Here is a 15,937-nt window from a genome sequence, read left to right as displayed (position 1 = left end):
ACCTCCAGGGACGGTGCCTCCACCACCTCCTTGGGCAGCCCATTCCAATGCCAATCACTCTCTCTGCCAACAACTTCCTCCTAACATCCAGCCTAGACCTCCCCTGGCACAACTTGAGACTGTGTCCCCTTGTGTTTTAGTCAAGAGAAAGGCTCCTCAGCTTTTGCTGAGCTCTGCCACTAAACAAGTACAGCGTAGGCAGCTTCACGCCTTGCTGTTATCCAGCAGTTAGGATTTAACTTCCTTTAACTTACTTTTATTAATTCATTTAAAAATGATTTGTTTAAATGGCCAGACTTCGCAGTGATTGGCAGGGCTGGAGATGTTGGAAGTTACCTGGCATAGAGCTGGTGAATCCTGCCTCTGTAGCCAGCACAAAGCAGGTTGACCAGGGGTCCTCAAACTATGGCCTGTGGGCTGGATACAGCCCCCCAGGGTCCTCAGTGTGGCCTGCCAGTATTTACAGAACCCCCTGCCCCCCCCCTCACCGGGGTTTGGGGGTGTCATGGAGGGCACCTAGGCCCACAATAGGCTTATACATGTTCTGCCTTGCCTGGGCACGTTTGCCTGCCTGCCATACCAGAGGTAAGCGTGGGAAGGGACACAGGGACCTGGCGCCATGAAGTCTGGCCTGCCCAGGGCCCAGGTTGTGTAACGCTGCTGTGCAAGCCCACACGCCTAGATCATGGCCTATTGGCTGCAAGGCCTCTGCTCTTCCCGTACCTGGGAGAGCCAGGCCTGTGGACCCTTCTTAATATGGTATGTTTTGGCCGACTGCCAAAGCCAGTGGGATGATACCGTGGCCAAAGGACCGTTCATCTCGGCCCACATCTGATCAATAGGAGAACACAGGTAAACGAGAGGCTCACCTCTCCCTGCCTGTGCGCTGCCTGCTGCTGCTACCTTTGCTTGCCGCTGCTGTTGCTCTGTGTGCTCCTGTGTGCTACGACTCTGCATCGCCATGGGGCCTGAACACAGGTGACGACCCAGCGGGCGATCGAACCGCGCCTTCCTGGCCAGCCCACTGCTCCAGCCTGCCCTGCCAGCCTGGGAGCTGCCCAACCCCCTGCTACACAGCACCCTGACGGATTAGTTCCAGCCTGCGAGCCCGGACCTGCCTTTGCCCAACCAGCTGCTGACTATCCAATGACCTCCGGAGAGCCGCGCAAGATCCCTCTCCTGCCCGTGAGCCATCCTCAGATGGCATGCCCCAGTTTGGACTGAACCGGCAGCAAGCCACATGGCAGCAGCCACACACGTGAAGCCTCAGCCACACAGCTTTCACCATATATAGATATCACCACATATAGATATCCCATATATAGATATCACCATATGTAGATATCCCATATATAGATATCACCATATATAGATATCACCACATATAGATATCCCATATATAGATATCACCACATGTAGATATCCAATATATAGATATCACATTATATAGATATCCCCATATATAGATATCCCATATATAGATATCACCACATATAGATATCCCGTATATAGATATCACCATCTATAGATATCCCATATATAGATATCACCACATATAGATATCCCGTATATAGATATCACCATCTATAGATATCCCATATATAGATATCACCATATATAGATATCCAATATATAGATATCACCATATATAGATATCACCACATATAGATATCACCACATATAGATATCCCATATATAGATATCCCATATATAGATATCACCACATATAGATATCCCGTATATAGATATCACCATCTATAGATATCCCATATATAGATATCACCATATATAGATATCCCATATATAGATAACCCATACATAGATATCCCATATATAGATATCCAATATATAGATATCACCACATATAGATAACCCATATATAGATATCATCACATATAGATATCCCATATATAGATATCCCATATATAGATAACCCATATATAGATATCCCATATATAGATATCACCACATATAGATATCCCATATATAGATATCACCATATATAGGTATCACCATATATAGATAACCCATATATAGATATCCCATATATAGATATCCCATATATAGATAACCCATATATAGATATCACCATATATAGATATCCAATATACAGATATCACCACATATAGATAACCCATATATAGATATCACCACATATAGATATCACCACATATAGATATCCCATATATAGATAACCCATACATAGATATCCCATATTTAGATAACCCATATATAGATATCCCCATATATAGATATCCCCATATATAGATATCCCATATATATAGGTATCCCCATATATAGATATCCCCATATATAGATATCCCATATATAGATATCCCATATATAGATATCCCATATATATAGGTATCACCATATATAGATATCCCCATATATAAATATCACCATATATAGATATCCCATATATAGATATCCCCATATATAGATATCCCATATATATAGGTATCACCATATATAGATATCCCATATATAGGTATCACCATATATAGATATCCCATATATAGGTATCACCATATATAGATATCTTAATATTGCAGATATTAAGACTTCTGACCAGTGAGTATCTGAAGTTTCTTCATTCAAGTTGCTGAAAGAATTTGATCAACCTTACCAGCGGCAGTTCATGCTGTAATACTCTCTAATTAGAAACATTTCCAAAGCCCTCTTCCAAATCATGTAATCTGGTTGTATAGAGACATCTGCAAAACTAGTTCTACCAACCTGGTCACAGAATTCGTGTGGGTTAGCTATAAATAAGTTTGGGGAAGTTTTCTCTGTATATATTAATAAATTATTTAACAACTTTTACATCGGCCTCATTGCATTTCACCCCAAACCCAGGTTCAAACCTAATCCCCTCCTTAACAGGGGGGGAAACCGAGCAGTCACTTCCTGCCACTTAATCCACTCACCAGCCTCCACAACTCCCAAGCATCCACCAAGACTGGGCTGGAACCAAACTATAGTCCGGCCCCCAACAAACTACTGTCTAGCCCCCGACAGTGTCTGAGGGACAGTGAACCAGCCCCTGTTCAAAAAGCTTGAGGACCCCAGAGGCTGACTCACCGTTCCAGTCTGTTAAAACAGTTTGAGGACCCCTGAGGTTGTCTCCCTGTTCCAGTCTGTTTAAACAGTTTGAGGACCTCTGAGATTGACTCCCTGTTCCAGTCTGTTTAAATAGTTTGAGGACCCCTGAGGTTGTCTCCCTGTTCCAGTCTGTTTAAACAGTTTGAGGACCCCTGAGGTTGTCTCCCTGTTCCAGTCTGTTTAAACAGTTTGAGGACCCCAGAGGCTGACTCACCGCTCCAGTCCTGTGTCGCAGCCTTCACTCTGAGCACAGACGTGGCTGGGGATTTGCTATTTTCGGTGCATGGGCCACAGTCTACTGTTTTGATGTTATTTCCAGACTGGATTTTCCAGCTGACGCTGTCATAATTGTTCACATCACTTTCACATGTCAGATTGAATGCATATCCTTCGAAGACTGCCGAGTTTGCGCTCGAAGATATGGTTATGTGTGCTGAGACAAGACAAGATAAATGTCACATTATTGAGAGTCATTTGTGCCACAGAGCTCACCTACACATCAAAGAGATGATGATCTCTTCCATGCTACCTGACTCTTACCTGTCCTGAGATACGTCACTCTGATGTTCTGACTGCGCCTGGCACCGTATCCAGTCTGCAGCTCACATGTGTATGTGGTCACTGTACCTGACTTCTCAGGTGGGCATAATGATTCATCGATGTTGAGCTTGTATTCAGTGCAATTTTCTCTTAAACTGGAGGCTCCTGAAGAGAAATAAACCTACCTTGAAGGGTTATGGATACCAAAAAATGGTTAGGCCCTGGAAATCATAAGCGATCACTCTAGGTAAGGAAAGCCTTGTGGGCTTGTGTGAAACCTTCTATCATTGTCATTCACATCTCTGACAACACTCTCAGGAGTTTTGCAAAGGCCTGAAGACAGCTCTCAGCACAATGCCAAAATCAGTCTGAGAGAACCAATGTTGCTGGGATACCTCAAGATAAACCAAAGTGAAGAGTATTTTGGTTCAGCCTAACCTGTATCCTTCCCCCCACACACACACTTGCAGAGCATTATGCTGCATTCATGCTAGGGCTTAACCTTTGAGGTAGGCAATTAGGAGGAGATCTTTGAGGAATGAACAAACTTAGCAGGTGAAAGGCAATCTTGTGTTAATCTTACCTGTAATCATGACTGCTCCATTTACTTTCCAGTCAACAGTAAGTGATGGTAAGTGTCTGTCAATGCAACAAGACAGCAGAAGACCCTTTGCCTGCATTTCGGGACTGTTACATACAACATCAACGTCATTGAAGTTTGGGGTGATGTGTAGTGGAGAGACTGTTATTGTTTTTGTGGCCTTGTATATCACTGTGTGAAACTGTCTGCTGTTTGTGAACGTGCATCTGTAGGAACCTGTAAAGCATAGGCAACATCTTAGTATGGAGGACAAGTCTTAGTAGTTTTTCTTCTACATTTGGAGTTTGGAGCTACTTCCACACCTCATTTTCACATATCCCTGATCTACAGTGGCTCTGCCACTTGCTAGTCAAAGAGTACCCTCAGATCATCTGCAGTGTGATTTCTACAAGCTTCTGGTACCAACTGCATCCAGAGTGGCAGCTTCATTCTTGATGGGTACTGAGAGGGGACCAGTGCTCTGGGACTAAAACCCTTAAACTATGGCTGCCATTGCTCCTCTGGAGATCTGCATGTGGCCACGGTCCACATGACAGCAAAATGTTATGGTGAGAATGTAGATTATGCAGAAGATTCTTCTACAGGATGGGTGAAGGATAGATACCCAGAGTGGACTCCGCAAGAGCTGGCACTCTGAGTGTAGAAACATATGTTGCTCAGAAGATATCACCAAAGAAAGCATTTCTCAGCCACTTTCTCAAGCATCTGTGCCCTGGATGCAATCAGACTTTCATTTGAAATTGGCAATCAGAGCTCCAAATCCCCTTCATGCTTCAGGTGTATGGACTCCCTTTCCCCACTAGGATAGCCAAGTGAGTACACCGCTTACAGTAGAGTGGTGATACCAAAGAATATCCTTAGCCTAAAGAAGTTTGGAGCCATGACTCCCATCTTGCACATGTGTACTCCAATACCTGGTCAGAGGCTGACACTTTATGAAGTTTAATATAAAATTAATGGTAAAAAAAACCCAAAAACCCAACTGAGTGATTGAGTCAAAAATAATAACACATGGTAATCCCCCTGATGATCCTCCTAGCAAGATGCCACCAATTTATTTCTTTCTGATTTTCAAAAAGGCCTAAAAATGGAAAATTGTAACTTTGAGGTCTACCTAGTCAGGTTATTTTTGCAAAGGAGAAAAGGACCATCAAGGTCATTCAGGGCCTAGAGAATAATTCTTATGAGCAGTGACTGACGGACCTGGGACTTTTTCACAGTATCACAGGATTATTAGGATTGGAAGAGACCTCACAGACCATCAAGTCCAACCCTTTACCACAGAGCTCAAGGCCAGACCATGGCACCAAGTGCCACGTCCAACCTTGCCTTGAACAGCTCCAGGGACGGCGACTCCACCACCTCCCCGGGCAGCCCATTCCAGTGTCCAATGACTCTCTCAGGGAAGAACTTTCTCCTCACCTCCAGCCTAAATTTCCCCTGGCACAGCCTGAGGCTGTGTCCTCTTGTTCTGGTGCTGGCCACCTGAGAGAAGAGAGCAACCTCCTCCTGGCTACAACCTCCCCTCAGGTAGTTGCAGACAGCAATAAGGTCACCCCTGAGCCTCCTCTTCTCCAGGCTAACCAATCCCAGCTCCCTCAGCCTCTCCTCGTAGGGCTGTGCTCAAGGCCTCTCCCCAGCCTCGTTGCCCTTCTCTGGACACGCTCAAGCATCTCAATGTCCCTCCTAAACTGGGGGGCCCCAGAACTGAACACAGTACTCAAGGTGTGGTCTAACCAGTGCAGAGTACAGGGGCAGAATGACCTCCCTGCTCCTGCTGACCACTCCATTCCTGATGCAGGCCAGGATGCCACTGGCTCTCTTGGCCACCTGGGCACACTGCTGGCTCATGTTCAGGCGGGTATCAATCAGCACCCCCAGATCCCTCTCTGTCTGGCTGCTCTCCAGCCACTCCGACCCCAGCCTGTATCTCTGCATGGGGTTGTTGTGGCCAAAGTGCAGCACCCTGCACTTGGAGCTATTGAAGCCATCCCCTTGGACTCTGCCCATCTGTCCAGGCGGTCAAGGTCCCACTGCAGAGCCCTTCTGACCTCCAACCCAGCCACATCTGCCCCCAGCTTGGTGTCATCTGCAAACTTGCTGATGACTGACTCCATGCCCTCATCCAGATCATCTATGAAGATGTTAAAGAGGATGGGGCCCAGCACTGAGTTTAGTTTGAGGAAGAGGAGGCTGAGGGGAGACCTCATTTCTGTCTACAATTACCCTTAGTGAAGGGAACATTGTGGAGAGGCTGCTGCTGGTCTCTTCTCACAGGTAATTGGAGGCAGAAGAAGAGGGAATGGCCTCAAGCTCAGCCTGGGTAGGTTTAGGCTGGACATTAGGAAAAAGTTTTCCCATGGAGAGAGTGGTCAGGAATTGGAATGAGCTGCCCAGGGAGGGGGTGGAGTCGCCCACCCTGGATGTGTTTAAGGGTGGTTTGGATGTGGTGCTTAGGGATATGGTTTAAGGAGAATCTTGTTGACTAAGTCTTTTGGACTTGATGATCTGTGAGGTCTCTTCCAACCCTGATGATACTGTAAAGTTATGGAATGGACTTGGTGATCCTGAGGGTGTTTTCCAACCTGGATGTTCCTGTGATTCTTTGAGGGACAAATTCAACCCCAGCCCTAAAGTTCATTAAACAAACAAGCAAACAAAGAAATGGAAAATAGTGAGGGACAGCATGCAATTCATATTTACACTAGGAAAATGCAACCACTACATTGCTCTTTGCTTTTAGAGAGCTAGCCACACTAGATACTTCTATCTGCTGTTTGAACAGTAGAAAGTCATACCAGAATCCTTCATAGTAATGTTGATAATTTTAAGAATCGACCTTGAGGTTCTCTTGGAAATTTTTCTCTCTGTGGAATACCGGAGGCTGGTTGGGATGATCTGATCAAAGTGGTACCAGGTCACATTCTCAGATGTTGAATTTATCTCACAAATCAGTCTTACAGTATCTCCCTCAGAAAAGTCTGCAGGACGCACGATGAACTTTGTCTGATCTAGGAAGAAAAAGAGCAAAATGCTGCATTATTTCCAATCTGTTTTGTGTCTTTCCTCTTGTGGGAGTCCTAAATGCTTCACAACTAACATGTACTCAGCATCACTTGCAGGGCACCACTTCCAACACAAGCAATGCAATCTTCCCACAACCTATTCTTCTACTACCTTTGTCATTCAATGATCCCAGAAGGTTTTGTGTAGAGTCACAGAAGTATTAGCACCTTCACTACTTGCTAAGTAGGTAAACTGGGAGGAGAAGCAACCAGGCTAAAGTAATTCTCTGAGACAGACAGTCCAACACTGAGAGTACAGGAGCCCTGGGGCACTAGATCAGACAACTGAAGTGTGACACAGTTTTCAGTAGCAGCATGGAGAATGTGTCAAGGATGCTGAAGGGAGACTGTTCTCATGTAAACTTCAGGGTTTTTTTGTTTGAAGGAGTGAGAAGTGCTGGCAGTCTGATATGATAAGAGCTATTTTATCTCTGAAAGTGAATGCTTACAAGGGTGTTCAATCTCTTTCCCATGAAGAGACTACCTCAGGGTTTACTGAAGTAGCTGGAATGATTTGGTTTTCAGTGGGAGGTACTACATATGTGATCTTCTCAAGCAAGTCCTAAGCTTTGGTGGCAGAGGATGAAATGAAACAGATGGAGGAATAAATGTTTTTTGAAGGTTCGGTACCACATAATCAATAGTATTAGGCAATGACATGGTTAAGACTAGAAATATTAAATTAAAGGCTGAAGAAAAATAGAGAAAGAGCTTTAAACTTACTGGTTATTTCTGTTGTGAAGGTAGTTTCATTTATTTGGTACGAGTGATCTAGAACTTGTGATACAACTCTGTTGGAATCTGCTATCTGATTGAAGCTTGCTGCTCCTGCTTTCACTTCATAGTTCACAACAACACTTCCAGGACTAAAACAGACCCAAGAGTGAGAGAATCATCAGAATTAAGTATTCCTGCATATTAGTGGCTTTGTATGTCGTGGTGACCCATCTTGCATGGCTAGAAAGGCTTTACAGAGGTCACATGTGAAAGCTCCTGCTGTGACTTAAGGCTTGTTCTGTACACAAGAAAGTTGTGCTACAACTCTTCTCAATTAAATAATGTCTTTATGTGATATCTCCTTTGTCTGCTACTCATTTCTACTAAATTAAATATATGTGGACTTAAGTAACATCTCTTTTATCAAGATCCAATATTATAACCATTGTCAATGTACTAATTCATCCTCCTGATGGCCTGGAAGATTGTTAGGTTAGTTTGTATCCTCCCCCCCCCCCCCATGTTGGGTGGCATTCTGGCTTTCCCACAAGTGGTTGGTTTGCCTCTTTGACTTCTGTGCAGCACCAAATTTTGCTCATAGTCCTATTTCCATGCTTTCATTTGCAGCTATACTTACTGTTGTTCAGTAGGTATATACTAGGTGTGGGTTCTGGCCAGAGAGAATGTGCAATCTTTGCTGACTGTCTCCTTTTAGCTGGCCAGAAAGATCTTTGTCTTTCAGAAAAGGAAAAAAGCCCAAAACCCAAGAAATTGTTTACTTACCTGAAACCAGTTACTGTTGCTGATACAAAGCCTGGTAAGCATCTGTAGCTAGCATTGAACTGCAAACAAAGACATTACGTGGCATGAGTCCTCTGTATCTTACTCTCGTGTGCTTAAAACACACAACTCATAGAATCATAGAATCATAGAATCAACCAGTTGGAAGAGACCTCCAAGATCATCCAGTCCAACCTAGCACCCAGCCCTAGCCAGTCCTTTCAGCACTGATGTTACTAAAGGCATGTAGCCTGTCTGATAGACCAGGGCCAGTGTTCTCCCCAGCATCATGGGATAAATTTGTGCCGATGGTTTTGTTCTGTGTGTGCTCATCAGAATTAATTTGGTTTTGCTTTTGATGCAAAAGATTCCTAAATACTTCCCTGTCATGTTAAAGTGAATGGGAATGCTGTGATTGCCTTTCAAGGGATGCCAGCTTCAGCCCACTTTGTAGCTACCACTGCTGTGTGCTTCACAGCTCCCCACAGAGGAAGTGACAGTGCATCCTGTTTCTCATTTAGGGTAAACGCCCCATTTCTTAGAAGACTCTTTACCCTCAGAGATAGGAAACAAAAGTCATTACCGCTTTTTCAAGGTCAGCTTTGTATTTTCTATATAGTTCTGAAGAAGAATCCAGGAGATCCTTGCTAAAGTCTGTGCCGAGTCTGACCGACATGTTCATTAAAACAGGCTCTCCCATACCACAGGAATCTGTAAGGAAAAAGATAAACGTGAAGATAATCAAAAGCAATGCTTACACAGTATCACACACAGTATCACCAAGGTTGGAAGAGACCTCACAGATCATCAAGTCCAACCCTTTACCACAGAGCTCAAGGCTAGACCATGGCACCAAGTGCCACGTCCAAATGGAATCACAGAAACATAGAATGGTTTAGGTTGGAAGATCTTTAAAGATCATCTACTACAATGGCCCAGCCATGGACAGGGAATTCCAGTCTGAGCCTGAATACTTTCATCAATGAGGCATTCACAAGTCCTTTGTTCCAGTGTTTCACCACTCTCATAAAAAATGTCTTCCTTATGACCAATCTGAAGCAACTCTCTTTCAGTTTAAGGCTGTTATCCCTTGTCCAGTTACTGCAGGCCCAGATAAAAAGTGGCTCTCCATCTTTCAAGCAAAGCCTGGATGAGGCACTTAGTGCCATGGTCTAGTTGACTGGCTAGGGCTGGGTGCTATGTTGGCCTGGATGATCTTGGAGGTCTCTTCCAATCTGCTTGATTCTATGATTCTTATAAGCTCCCTATAAGTATTGACAGACGTCCTCTAAACAACCTTTACTCTCTCAGCCTCTCATTACAGGGAGGGTGTTTCAGCCCTCTGATCATTTTCATGGACCTTTTCTGTACATACTCCAGTAGGTTCTGGTACTTTCTGTGCTGAGAACTCTAGATCTGGACACCGTACTCTAGGTCTTCTTTGCCAAAGACTCTAGATAGACAACTTTCCTACAAGAGTTGAACTGCTATGTTGTTCCAGATATAGGGAATTTGAACATAATGCTTGAGCAGATACTTAACTCAGTGACTTTGAGAAAGTAATATTCTTCATGAAGACTCATTGAAAGGTTCAAAAGAGTATAACATGCTCAAAGAGCTACTGGCATTTTCTAAGCTGAGTACATTTAAGGACATGTCCATACCATGCAGTGGAGGAGCATTGTATCAAGGACTTTGAACTTCAAAGGGGGGTAACTTCCACATGGAAAAGATACTAGCTCTAGTTCTGAATAAAGTATAACAATATTGATCTGGGTCTGCCCTGTGATAAAGGCATTGCCTTTAAGCAGAGCTGATTTGTATGGGCATGCTGACAGCACTGTACTGCTCGCTGCTCTAGTGCTGCCTCTCAACATCTCTGTATGCAGCTCCATCACAAATCAGACCACTGTGAGGGTTTATTTTGTGTGGCAGAGATCATAGGTAGTGTTCCACCCCAGTGTCCAGATATCAGTGAGGGTCTTAAAAAGTGATGGGTGTCTTGTCACAAGAGAATAATGAAACAGAACCAAACAAAAGATGCATACTCTTTGTCATTTTTGTTTTGTTTAAAATATAGATATATTTATTCTCTTCTCTTGAACACTGTCACACTTTGGTCATTTTTGTGACTTCCTCTGTTGAAAATCTGATGAGCTTCCTTGTTTAGTGAAAGCTGCAAGTCCAAAAGAAGCACATGAGTGCTTGGGTCCAAGTACTTGGGTCAAAGTGGACCAACATCACAGAAGAAAAGCTCTAGACCTCCTCTACAGACTTTCCACGTTCACAGGCTATGTGGTAATCAGCTCAGTCCTGACATGCTGCTTCATCACACCTGCAACACTACACCTTCTTCTAATCAGTATGTGAGCTATAAAAGGAAGAAGTTCAGCACTGTTTCTTCTTACCTTCAGTCTGAAGCTGGCAGTAAGGTCCATAGAAAGGCATTTCCTTCATGTAGCCACAGGACAGGTCAGGTGCTAGGCTGACAGAAGGGCAGGTTATCAAGTCATTGCACACCACACTTGGCCAGCCATATCCATTTTCACAAGAACAACAGCTACTGTTCTCACCACTGGGCAGACAGACTGGTATCAGACAGACAGAGAAATACGATGAGAAGAGTAAATGGGGCATAACATATCACATGACATACATTTACCCTGCTGTATCTTTATGCCAGGGATCTCAGCTAAAAGGTACCCTTTTTGTTGATTCGTTTAAACGATGCAAACACAATGACCTGGCAATTGCAAGGCTTACTACACTAATGTTAACTGACTAAACAGAAATGGGAAACAGGCTGGCACAGAGATAAGTGTGATCAATGACTTTTAAGTTAAGTGAATGAAGATGTGAAGTCTAATCCTAACCATTTGCTTGGCACATTGGCCAGCAACGTATGATAGTTTCCAGATTTTCCATTTGCAGTGCGTGGGCTGAAAGCAAATGTGTGGGGTTCTAAAGATTGTAAGAGCATGTAATGGTCATTCCAAGTCCTGGGGACTAGTGAGGTGCTGTGTCATTCTGACTGTACCCTGACAAACACATCAGAGAAGGTAACATCATCACAAAGTGCTTTAAAGACACACATTGTAATAGAAACACAAGCAAGCACACACAAACCCCACAGTCATTGGCAAAGAAAGGTAATGAACTGATTTTCACACACTGCATCTGAGCCTTGAAGGCCTTTAAAAGATCCATTTGAATGTTTCAAGAGCTGATGAACACATTCAATGCTTTAGGGGCCACTGATAGGAAAGCATTCAATCTCCTCCTGTAGTGTTAGTACTTGCTGTGATTGTACAACCTCTGCTGTATTAAATACTTGGATATGGTGCTGCACAAGCACAGCTCTCCTAGTAAAACCTGGCTGATATGTTGTCTTTTAAGAATGTGTTTAGTGAGTTAATGTCTCTGTCAGGCTTAGAGGACAGCCTCTTGCAGCTATTTATGTTCCAGATGCAAGTGGAGGGAAGTAAACAGTTTGATAACTGCTGTCACAGCTTCCTGAAACTTGAAAGTAACTCAGGCTGCTTGTTAGTCAAACTGCAGCAAAATCCTTTGGCTCAGGCTTCCTCTGGCGTTGCCTCTTCCTTAGGGAAAGCAAAGCATTCAGGGCTATTCCTAATGCCAACGTTATGTAAAGAGGAGTGTGGAAAGGCAGATAACAAAACATGCTGTTGTGTGCTACAGGTCTTCATGGGTCTTTCAGTAGGCAGCAGAGATGGTCCAGCTTTGCTGATCTCCACGGATGATGGTAAAACTGGAAGACATCAAATATTGCCCAAAAAATGGTGTCACTCAGCACATAAAAATAAATAACCAACCCACCTGTTGTAGTGTTGATGTTTGAAACTGTCATTTCTACATTTGAAATGTTTGCTGAAACTGGAAGATTAAGGCTTTTGAAATACTCCTTGATAGGCTCCAGGAAAGTGGAATCCGTTATGCTCACTTCAATGTCAACAGTGTACTCCAGAGGGGGAAGGTCAAAAACAAGAACTGAAAGAAAAATAGCATGAGACTGCAAAGCTGTGTAGGAGAATAAATCCTAAATAGATGGCTTCCATTTTGAACATTTGGGCTGTTGATATTTAATGGTAGCTTAGTATGGCCTTCTGCTTAGGGAATCTTGATTTCTACTCAGCAGATATTCTGCGCGTGTTTTATCTAGTCAAACACCCCTGCCAGAGCAGGATCACCTAGAGTAGCTCACATAGAAGCTCATCAAGGTGGGTTTGGAATGTCTCCAGAGAAGTAGACTCCACAACCTGGGCAGCCTGTTCAATTGTTTTGTCACCCTCACAGTGGAAAAGTTTTCCCTTACATCTATATGGATTCTCCTGTGCTCCAGCTTGCACCCATTGCCACTCATCTTATCATTGAACATCACTGAGAAGAGCCTGGCTCTGTCCTCCCAACACTTGTTCTTCACATATTTATAAACATCAATGAGGTCACCCCTCAGTTTCCTCTTCTCCAAGCTAAAGAGACCCAGCTCCCTCAGCTTTTCTCCACAAGGGAGGTGTTCCAGTCCCTTAATCATCTTTGTGGCTCTGTGCTGGACTCTCTCAAGCAGTTTTATGTCCTTCTTGAACTGACATGCCCAGAACTGGACACAATAGTCCAAATGCAGCCTCAGCAGGGCAGAGTAGAGGGGGAGGAGAACCTCACTCGACCTGCCAGCCATACACCTTCTGATACACACCAGGATACTATTGACCTTCTTGGCCACAAGGGCACGTTGCTGGCTCATGGTCATCCTCTTATCCACCAGGACTCCCAAGTCTTTTCCCCATGGCTGCTCTCCAACAGATCAGGTCCCATCCTAAACCAGTACATGGAGTTGTTCTTTCCCAGATAGAAAACTCTACACTTGGCCTTGCACTTCATTAAATTTCTCCTTGCCCAACTCTCCAGTCTGTCCAGGTCTCACTGAATGGCAGCACAGCCACTTGTCCCAGTTGTGAGTCATCAGCAAACTTGCTGACAGTGCTCTCTGTTCCCTCATCTGAGTCACTGATGAATATATAGAATAATACTGGTCCCAGTATCAACCCCTGAGAGACTCCACTGTATGGAGACCTCCAAGTAGACCCTGTGTCACTGGCCACAACTCTCTGACTTCTTTTCTTCAACCAGTTCACAATCCACTTCACTACTCTGTCATCCAGACCACATTTCCTCAATTTAGCTGTGAGGATGATATGGGAGACCATGTGAACTGTTTTCCTGAGATCAAGATAACCCATATCTACTGCACTACCATCATCTGTCCACCTGATTATGTCCCTAAAATAGACTATCAAGTTAGCTAAAGATGACTTCCCTCTGGCAAAACCAGAGGGATTGCTTCCAATGACTTTCTTATCTTTGATATGCTTAGGGACAGCACTGAGCATAAGTTGCTCCATCACCTTTCCAGGGATGGAGGTAAGGCTGACTGGTCTATCATAAAATCACACAGAATGTTAAGCACTGGAAGGGGCCTCAAAATAAGGTCTATTCCAGCCCCTCTGCCAGAGTAGGGTCATCTACAGTAGATCACACCAGGCAGGGTTTTAATATCTCCAGAAAAGGAGACTCCACAACCGCCCTGGGCAACCTATAAGTTACCTGGGTCCTCCTTCTTGCCCTTTTTGAAGACTGAAGTGCACTTGCCTTACTCCACTCCCCAGGCACCTCTCCTGTTTCCTGTGACTTATGAAAGATGATGGAGAGTGGCCCAGCAATGGCTTTCACCAGGTGCACCCCAGGACCCATATGAATGTTTGCCTAATTTATCCCTAACACAGTTGTCACCAAACAAGGCAAACATGACATCAGACTAGGCAGTAAAAGCTGAGGAAAGAAGAGCACGTTCACAGTGATGGAACTTGTCTTCCCACATAACCATAACAAACCTGATCAAGTTGTGCCAGGGGAAGTCTAGGCTGGCTGTTAGGAGGAAGTTGTTGGCTGAGAGAGTGATTGGCATTGGAATGGGCTGCCCAGGGAGGTGGTGTTCAAGAAAAGCCTGGCTGAGGCACTTAGTGCCATGGTCTAGTTGACTGGCTAGGGGTGGGTGCTAGTTTGGCCTGGATGATCTTGGAGGTCTCTTCCAACCTGGCTGATTCTATGATTCTAACCCCTTCTTTCCCATAAGATGACTGAACACCTGTCTGCTCATGGGAAGCAGTGAACGAATTCCATATTTTGGTTTACTGATTAAACTGTCTTCATCTCAAATCCATCAGTTTTTCCTCTCTTTTACCCTTCTGGTTCTGTCTCCTATCCCATTGGGGAAGAGCAAAGAAGCAGCTGAGTAGTGCTTAACTACTTCTGGGGTTAAACCACAGCAACTACTCCTCCCTTGATGATCACAGTTCACTGCTTCAAGAGATGCTGTCCTGAACAGTGATTTCACCCTTGGCTTACTAGAAGCCTGCTCTGTTACCATAGGTTTGTGTAGGTACCATTTTGCTTCTGCCATTGCACGTCTGACTGGAAGCTTTCCTCTCCCAACGCACTGCCAGTCTGTGGAAAAGAGAGAAGCTCTGTGAAACAACAAAGCGAAGATTTAGCTGCTGCTTTTAGCATGAAAGAATTAGTGAAGAAAATGCTGACATAGGCACCTTTTCTCTCCACCAATCTCTGTCCATTCCTCCTCCTTCTTTCTCTTTAAATGGAATATTTATATATTCCAAGCAGGGCAATGTTAAACACCAGCTGAGACATGCACTGAGAGTCTCTTTGAGTATCTCTTCAAGCAAGTGTCTCAGCTTAGCAGTTCTGCATCTGATCTGCAAAAGTGCTACGGAGCTGATGTAGAGCTCTCAGTCCTGGGCCAGTCTCACCAGCTTCTTTGCAGACCTGTCCACTCAGCCTTTGAATCTAGAAAGTGGACTTCTATTACCATTTGCTTTCCTCTTTGCTATGAGCTTCCAGCTCTGCAACACTGAAGCCAGCTTGAAAAGGAACAGAAAGGGAACTAAAACGTCTTGGCTCCAGCTAGGGTGTTAGGCCAGCTCTTTTGTGTGACATCAGTAGCACACAATTGACCAGGGCAGTGGTGGCACAATTTTAGCATGACTGGGTTCATGCAGGAAGCAGCCAAGTGAGATGCAGACCATCTTATTTTTTT

General features: G+C 44.3%; 1 protein-coding gene across 6 annotated transcripts in view; it reads right to left on the bottom strand.

Annotated features, from left to right (window-relative positions):
• ADGRF5 (adhesion G protein-coupled receptor F5) overlaps positions 1 to 15,937 on the bottom strand; it is a 75,608-nt gene that overhangs the window by 17,224 nt on the left and 42,447 nt on the right. For 5 of the 6 annotated variants that reach the window (XM_064145755.1, XM_064145753.1, XM_064145754.1 and 2 more), the window contains 10 exons: positions 15,270 to 15,330; positions 12,646 to 12,816; positions 11,217 to 11,396; positions 9,392 to 9,519; positions 8,812 to 8,870; positions 8,035 to 8,177; positions 7,045 to 7,257; positions 4,229 to 4,462; positions 3,646 to 3,810; positions 3,320 to 3,538 (listed from right to left, as the gene is read on the bottom strand). In XM_064145755.1, the coding sequence (XP_064001825.1) occupies positions 3,320 to 3,538; positions 3,646 to 3,810; positions 4,229 to 4,462; positions 7,045 to 7,257; positions 8,035 to 8,177; positions 8,812 to 8,870; positions 9,392 to 9,519; positions 11,217 to 11,396; positions 12,646 to 12,816; positions 15,270 to 15,330 (1,573 nt within the window). Of the gene's footprint in view, positions 1 to 3,319; positions 3,539 to 3,645; positions 3,811 to 4,228; positions 4,463 to 7,044; positions 7,258 to 8,034; positions 8,178 to 8,811; positions 8,871 to 9,391; positions 9,520 to 11,216; positions 11,397 to 12,645; positions 12,817 to 15,250; positions 15,331 to 15,937 lie in introns of all 6 variants that reach the window. The other variant, XM_064145757.1, reaches the window with a different exon arrangement.

Source organism: Pogoniulus pusillus, chromosome 7 (assembly GCF_015220805.1).
Source record: "Pogoniulus pusillus isolate bPogPus1 chromosome 7, bPogPus1.pri, whole genome shotgun sequence".
Classification (NCBI taxonomy): Eukaryota; Metazoa; Chordata; class Aves; order Piciformes; family Lybiidae; genus Pogoniulus; species Pogoniulus pusillus.
The sequence above is the reverse complement of the archived record's forward strand: the minus strand, read 5'-3'. Positions and strand labels throughout refer to the sequence as shown.